General features: G+C 65.4%; 2 protein-coding genes across 2 annotated transcripts; both read right to left on the bottom strand.

Moving 5' to 3' along the window:
• DGUOK (deoxyguanosine kinase) lies at nucleotides 1–2,980 on the bottom strand. The gene is made up of 7 exons (XM_014261513.2): nucleotides 2,908–2,980; nucleotides 2,440–2,552; nucleotides 2,182–2,363; nucleotides 1,686–1,833; nucleotides 1,318–1,433; nucleotides 1,109–1,208; nucleotides 1–397 (listed from the first exon to the last, which is right to left on the bottom strand). The coding sequence occupies exons 1-7, from the start codon at nucleotides 2,954–2,956 to the stop codon at nucleotides 308–310; spliced, it is 798 nt and encodes a 265-aa protein (XP_014116988.2). The 5' UTR covers nucleotides 2,957–2,980; the 3' UTR covers nucleotides 1–307.
• A 738-nt stretch (nucleotides 2,981–3,718) lies between these two features.
• Nucleotides 3,719–7,090, bottom strand: ACTG2 (actin gamma 2, smooth muscle). Its single transcript, XM_014261514.2, has 9 exons — nucleotides 7,009–7,090; nucleotides 6,184–6,353; nucleotides 5,979–6,107; nucleotides 5,779–5,889; nucleotides 5,292–5,376; nucleotides 5,057–5,218; nucleotides 4,771–4,962; nucleotides 4,077–4,258; nucleotides 3,719–3,978 (listed from the first exon to the last, which is right to left on the bottom strand). The coding sequence occupies exons 2-9, from the start codon at nucleotides 6,307–6,309 to the stop codon at nucleotides 3,835–3,837; spliced, it is 1,131 nt and encodes a 376-aa protein (XP_014116989.2). The 5' UTR covers nucleotides 6,310–6,353; nucleotides 7,009–7,090; the 3' UTR covers nucleotides 3,719–3,834.

Here is a 7,090-nt window from a genome sequence, read left to right as displayed (position 1 = left end):
TCAGCAGTGATTTGATCTTAATTTAAAGGGGGAAAAAAATTAAATACAAAATAACAAAACACGGGGGTTGGGCGTCACCTAAAAACGGGGATTTTCCATCGGAATTCATCCAGCGCAGGAAATCCAGCCCAGGGAGCGTCCCCAGCTGGGGGTCCCGGAAGATGGGGAGGGGGTCACGGCAAGGACCTGGTCCCCTGAGCACGGGGAGCCCCCCTGCCCCCCCAAAATCCTCCTCAAATCCAGCCCTGGCCAGGGACAGCCGGGCTGAGGGGACCAGGACGTGTCCCTCGTCCTCGGGTCGGGATCCTCAGGCGGACGCTGCCCCTTCCCCGGCTCCCAGAGGGTCGGGATGTGACGGGAAAGCCTCGGCTCGCAGGGATGTGACAAAGGCCTCCACCTGCAAGGACAGCCTGGCTGAGGGGTGGCACTGGGGTGGCACTGGGATGGTGCAGGGATGCACTGGGATGGCACTAGGGTGGCACTGGGATACACTGGGATGGTGCAGGGATAGCACTGGGATGGCACTAGGGTGGCACTGGGATACACTGGGATGGTGCAGGGATAGCACTGGGATGGCACTGGGATGGCACTGGGATGGCACTGGGATGGCACTGGGATGGCACTGGGATGGCACCAGGATGGCACTGGGATGGTGCAGGGATGCACTGGGATGGTGCAGGGATAGCACTGGGATGGCACTGGGATGGCACCAGGATGGCACTGGGATGGCACCAGGATGGCACTGGGATGGCACTGGGATGGTGCAGGGATAGCACTGGGATGGCACTGGGATACACTGGGATGCACTGGGATGCACTGGGATGCACTGGGATACACTGGGATGCACTGGGATGGCACTGGGATGCACTGGGATGCACTGGGATGCACTGGGATGGCACTGGGACGGTGCAGGGATAGCACTGGGATGGCACTGGGATACACTGGGATGCACTGGGATGGCACTGGGATGGCACTGGGATGGCACTGGGATGGCACTGGGATACACTGGGATACACTGGGATACACTGGGATGGTGCTGGGATGGCACTGGGATACACTGGGATACACTGGGATGGCACCGGGGGGACACCGGGCTGTGCCACCCCACCTGTGCCATGAGCCCGCCCTGCACCGCCACGTCCTGCTCGAAGTCCTCGTCCACGTCCAGCACCAGGACGGGCGCTCTCCGCGCACCCTCAAAGTGAATCCTGCGGGAGGGAGGCAGGGAGGGATGAGACCCCTCCCCAAATAAATAACCACCCCCAAAAAAGCACCCCCAAAGCAGGGGGGGCACCCCAAAGCCGGGCTGGCGCTCACTCCGTGCTCCTGTCCACCAGCCAGCGCTGGTGCTGCCCGTGGAGCTGCTGCAGGTAGCTCAGCTGGATCCCGCCCTCCTCGCTCCTCGCCCTGCGCCGCAGCCGCTCCAGGCACGTCTGGGGGACAACGGGAGGAGAACGGGACGCAGGAAAATGAGGGGTGGGCGGCACGGAAAGCACAAACCCAGGAGATGCCGCAGCCCCTTCTCCCCGAAACCCGCCCCGGAACACACGGCAGAACTCCCCCCGGCATTGCCACGGGAGGAGAAGCACACCCTGCTCCTCCAGGGCGGCGATTTGTGGCGAAACACCAAAAATTTCGGCAACACCGCCGGGATCCAGGGGCACCTGGAGGCCTCCTGCACCCACCTGGGGGCTGGCCTGCAGGTAGAGGAAGCCGTGGAGGGCGGCGCGGGGCCCCAGGTGCCGCAGCAGAAAGTCGTGCCAGTCCTGGTAAATGGCCCATTCCAGGGGCTGCAGGTGCCCGGCCTCAAAGAGGTTCTTGGCAAAAACGTACCTGGGGAGGGATGCACAGAGGGGACCCGGCAGCTCTGTCACCCCTCGCCCAGCTGGCTTCACAGATATTTCTTTTTTTGGCTTTTTTTTTGCACTGGCGAGGAGCTGCGGGTGGTTAAATTAAGGAGAAAATCCCAGATTCGAGCCTGGCATCACCCCAAGGGCTTCACGGACACAGCTGAGGATGGGGCAGCCCCCAAACGACCCCAAAATCCCATTCCTGCAATTCAGCATCGCTCTGGGGCATCACCGGGGACAGAGGCTCTGCTCACCCCCAGGAGCCAACACCACAAACGCAGCTCCCAGTCCCGTGCAACCCCTCGGCCCCTCTTTTCGGGGTGCTGGGTACCTGTCACTGAACACAGAGCGCTCAAAGACCCTCACGGGGTGGGGGGTCTCGGGGGGCTCCTGCTCCGGCGGCTCCAGCATCGCCTTCAGCCGGCTGATGCAGGAGAAGGTCTGGAAGGTGTAGGACCAGCGGGCCGGCTCCTGGTACATCATCCTCAGCAGGTTGGCGGAGCCCACGGCCGCCTGCGGGGGCACGGAGGGGGATCAGGGGGTCCCGGGGGGCTCTGCTGGGGCCGGGGTGGGCCGGAATCGCCGTTACCTGAGCGGTGCCGGCGGCCGGCACCTTCCGCCACTGTGCCACCGGCTCGGTCACCAGGTGCCACCGCGGGAAGGTGGCACCCAGCAGCCTCAGGAAGGTCGATTTCCCCACGGCTGCGGAGGGAGAGCGGGGTGAGCCGGGGTGTCCCCCAGGACTTTGGGAGTGTGGGGTGTCCCCCCGACCAAACCCCACAAACACGGGCTGAGCCTGGCTGTGGCTACCGGGGGAGCTCGGGGGGGTCCCCGCTCCTGGGTGACCCCAATCCAAGCCCCGGGAGCGCGGGGTGAGCCCGGGTGTCCCTTTGTGTCCCCCCCTCCCAACTCCATGTCGCTTTGGCGCCATCACGGCAGCGCTAATTAAGATAATCACAGGAATTAAGTCGCAGCCCGGCATGCTCCAGCCTGCGCCGCCCCCCTTTTCCATCGCACCCCAAATCCTCCCGCTCCCCCCCCCGGGTCCCCCCGGTACCGATGTTCCCCTCCAGGGCCAGGCTCAGGGTGGCCCCGCACCGCCCCATCCCGCCACCGCTTCCGCCTTCCCGCGTCACATGCTAATGACATGCTAATCAGCAGCGCGCGCCACCGCCCCGTGACGTCAAGGCGCGGGAAGTGGGCGGGGGGAGAAGGCGGGGGGGGGGCGGAAACAGCGGGGGGGGGGGAACGGAACGCGGGGGGGGTGTTGGGGGCGATATGGTAATTTATGCAAATGAGACGCTGTCCACAGCACGTCCGGGCAATGCGGGGGGCGGGGGCGAGAGGGTGGGGCACAAAAAGGGGGGTCGGGGGCATCAAAGTGGGGTTGGGGTCACTGGCGTGGGCTCGGGGTGTTGTCATGGGGTTGGGGTGACTGATACAGGCTCGGGGTGTTGTCATGGGGTTGGGGTGACTGATACGAGCTCAGGGTGTTGTCATGGGGTTGGGGTGACTGATACTGATACGAGCTCAGGGTGTTGTCATGGGGTTGGGGTGACTGATACTGATACGAGCTCAGGGTGTTGTCATGGGGTTGGGGTCACTGATACGAGCTCAGGGTGTTGTCATGGGGTTGGGGTGGCTGATACAGGCTCGGGGTGTTGTCATGGGGTTGGGGTGGCTGATACAGGCTCGGGGTGTTGTCATGGGGTTGGGGTCACTGATACAGGCTCGGGGTGTTGTCATGGGGTTGGGGGCATCAAGGCCATCAGCAGGACGTGGCCACCAACATGAGGTCAGGGTCCCCCCCCACCCCGAGTCCCCCCCAGCCCCTCCCAGCCCCAGATCTCCCAGGAAAGACACCGAGCTTGGAGAAAAGGCTTTTTAATGCGCAGTGGGTGGTGGGGAGGAGCAGCGGGGTCCGAGGAGGAGCGGGACACCCCGGCCTGGGCACGGGGGAGCCCCCACGGGGCGGGGAGGGGGCTTAGAAGCATTTTCGGTGGACGATGGAGGGTCCGGCCTCGTCGTACTCGGGTTTGCTGATCCACATCTGCTGGAAGGTGGAGAGGGACGCCAGGATGGAGCCGCCGATCCACACCGAGTACTTGCGCTCCGGCGGGGCGATGATCTGCGGAGACACGAGCCTGTGGGATCATCCCCCCAAAACCCCACACCGGGAGAGGCCTCGGGGCGCCAGTGGCCACGGTTTGGTCACCCAGCACCTACTTTGATCTTCATGGTGCTGGGCGCCAGCGCGGTGATCTCCTTCTGCATGCGGTCGGCGATGCCGGGGTACATGGTGGTGCCGCCCGACAGGACGTTGTTGGCGTAGAGATCCTTGCGGATGTCGATGTCGCACTTCATGATGGAGTTGTAGGTTGTCTCGTGGATCCCGGCGGACTCCATGCCTGGGGTGGGAGGGGGCTGTCACCTCCCTGCCCCCCAGCCCCTGCCGCCTCAGGGCTCCCCAAAAAAGCACCCGTGGGTCTGTGCCAGCGTTCGTGGTGCAAAGGGCTTGGGGAGCCCCAAAACGTCTCCGTGGGGCACCCACGGGAGCTGGAAAACGGCCCAGTCCAAAGGGGCTTTGTTTGCCCGCTGCTGGGGATGGGGCAACCGCTCCCAGGGAGAACTGGGGGTGGGCTCAGCGATGGAGGAGGGCTGGAACAGGGTCTGGGGTGTTGGGGGTGTTGGGGGTGTTGGGGTGGGCTCACTAATGAAGGGTCTGGGGGTTTTGGGGTGGGCTCACCAGTGAAGGAGGGCTGGAACAGGGGGTGTTGGGGGTGTTGGGGGTTTTGAGGTGGGCTCAGCGATGAAGGAGGGCTGGAACAGGGGGTGTTGGGGGTGTTGGGGGCATTGGGGTGGGCTCAGCGATGAAGGAGGGCTGGAACAGGGGGTGTTGGGGGTTTTGGGGTGGGCTCACCGATGAAGGAGGGCTGGAACAGGGTCTCGGGGCAGCGGAAGCGCTCGTTGCCGATGGTGATGACCTGCCCATCGGGGAGCTCGTAGCTCTTCTCCAGCGAGGAGGAGGAGGCGGCCGTGGCCATCTCGTTCTCAAAGTCCAGCGCCACGTAGCACAGCTTCTCCTTGATGTCGCGCACGATTTCCCGCTCGGCTGCGGGACACGGCGGCGGGAGAGGCTCAGCCCGGCGGCACCGCGGCGGCACCGCGGCGTCCCCGGCCCCCCGCCGGCCCCCGCCGCCCCGTACCGGTGGTGACGAAGGAGTAGCCCCTCTCGGTGAGGATCTTCATGAGGTAGTCGGTGAGGTCGCGGCCGGCCAGGTCCAGGCGCATGATGGCGTGGGGCAGCGCGTAGCCCTCGTAGATGGGCACGTTGTGGGTGACGCCGTCCCCGGAGTCCAGGACGATGCCTGGGACAGGGGGAAGGTGAGAGGGGACACTCGGGGCTGCCTCGGTCCCCGTCGCGGGCGGTCCCCGACTCACCGGTGGTGCGGCCGGAGGCGTAGAGGGACAGCACGGCTTGGATGGCCACGTACATGGCGGGGACGTTGAAGGTTTCGAACATGATCTGGGAGGGGAAAGGAGAGGGGCAGCGGGTGAGGGACGGGCACGGGGGTCACCAGCACGGCTCGCCCCAACCCCTGGGGCTGCTGGAAAACCACGTGGAAAAGCACGGGGATCGCCGCGGCGCACGAAGGATGGTGTCACACGCGGGCAGCGGTGGCACCGAGGAGGAGGACGGGGACCGCTGAACGCTCTGGGAAACGCGTGGGGCAACGATGGCACAGAAACGTGAGTGACCGCGGTGCGCGGAACGGGGAACGAACGCGCGGCGGGGAAAATCCTGCGGATCCACGCGCGGCGACTTCCCACCGGGATCTCTGCACCCCACAAAACCCCCAAATCCCCCAGCCCTCCCCGCGGTTTTGGAGGGTCCAGCCCCACCCGCGGGGCTCCTGCGGTGCCGTACCTGGGTCATCTTCTCCCGGTTGGCCTTGGGGTTGAGGGGTGCCTCGGTGAGCAGCGTCGGGTGCTCCTCGGGGGCCACGCGCAGCTCGTTGTAGAAGGAGTGGTGCCAGATCTAAGGCGGGCAAGGAACCGGGGGGGGGTCTCACCCCAAAGCCAAGGCAGGGCTGGCAGGGCCCGCTGCCCACCCCGGGAGGGTCTCACCTTCTCCATGTCATCCCAGTTGGTGATGATGCCGTGCTCGATGGGGTACTTGAGCGTGAGGATGCCCCTCTTGCTCTGCGCCTCGTCGCCCACGTAGCTGTCCTTCTGCCCCATGCCCACCATGACACCCTAGCGCCGGCGACAGAGCCTCGTTAGCCGCGTCCCGGTGATGAGAGCGGGGCGGGGGCCACCCCCGGGTACCCACCTGGTGCCGGGGCCGCCCCACGATGGAGGGGAACACGGCACGAGGGGCATCGTCGCCGGCAAAGCCGGCCTTGCAGAGGCCGGAGCCGTTGTCGCACACCAGGGCGGTGGTTTCCTCCTCGCACATGCTGGGGCCGGCGGCGCTCGGTGCTCGGGGGGACCTGGGGGAAGCTGCCGAGGGGGGGAGAGCGGCGTTAGGGAGCGGGAGGGGACGGGGTTTGTCCGGATTTGGGCTGGGAAGCGCTGGAATCCTCGGGGATGCGCGGCCCCGTAAAATCCTCTGCGGGCCGGGGATGGTGTGAGCCCGGCGTGGTGGTGATGCTCGTTCCCCTGTGGGTGCTGCTCCTCCATCCTCCTCCAGCCGGTGGCCAAAAGCGGTGCCAAAGCCTCCTGCCCGCGCTCCCCGGGGAGCTGCGGTGCTGCCGTGCCCGGCTGGTGCCCCCCAAAAGCGGGCAGGGGGGTGCCAGGTGATCCCATCCGCTTCTGTCTCGCATCCACTCCCAAAAAACGGGGGGGAAAAAATTGCCGGGGGATGCCCCCTGTGCCAGAGGGCGAGCTCCTGAATCCGGAGGGAAACAGGCAAAACCTCGCAGGAGCCCAAAAAGCAAATAAAAACCTCAAATCACAGAGATTTCTGCAAGAGCACAACCTGCTCTGGCCTCAGCCCAGCTCTCGTCACCTCCAGCGAGGTCACGCCGAGGTTGGCACCCCCAAACCCAGCTGGGGCCACCCCATCAACGCTGGGGAACCCCAAAAACCCCGCCCGGGGTGTTTTTCCTGTTCTCCGAGGAGGAAGAGAAGCAGGGCTGGGCAGGGCAGTACTCACCAGAGAGGCGAGAGCTCCTTTCCTCTGGGACCGAGCCCCGATGTGCCGTGGGTATAAATACCAGCGAGCCCGAGGAACCTCA

The sequence above is a fragment of the Pseudopodoces humilis genome, chromosome 30 (genome assembly GCF_049639895.1).
Source record: "Pseudopodoces humilis isolate 2021_Gansu_Grassland_sample_001 chromosome 30, ASM4963989v1, whole genome shotgun sequence".
Taxonomy (NCBI): Eukaryota; Metazoa; Chordata; class Aves; order Passeriformes; family Paridae; genus Pseudopodoces; species Pseudopodoces humilis.
Note: the sequence above shows the minus strand (reverse complement) of the source record. Positions and strands in the feature narration are given on the sequence as shown.

Coding starts and splice junctions, on each gene's coding strand:
- DGUOK (XM_014261513.2), bottom strand. CDS start 2,956: ATGGGGCGGTGCGGGGCCACCCTGAGCCTGGCCCTGGAGGGGAACATC. Junction 2,553..2,907: donor GGCCCTGGAGGGGAACATCG/GTACCGGGGGGA, acceptor CTCCCTCCGCAG/CCGTGGGGAAATCGACCTTC. Junction 1,834..2,181: donor CGCTCTGTGTTCAGTGACAG/GTACCCAGCACC, acceptor ATCCCTCCCCAG/GTACGTTTTTGCCAAGAACC.
- ACTG2 (XM_014261514.2), bottom strand. CDS start 6,309: ATGTGCGAGGAGGAAACCACCGCCCTGGTGTGCGACAACGGCTCCGGC. Junction 6,108..6,183: donor TGGGGCGGCCCCGGCACCAG/GTGGGTACCCGG, acceptor CGCCGGCGCTAG/GGTGTCATGGTGGGCATGGG. Junction 4,963..5,056: donor CTACTCCTTCGTCACCACCG/GTACGGGGCGGC, acceptor CGTGTCCCGCAG/CCGAGCGGGAAATCGTGCGC.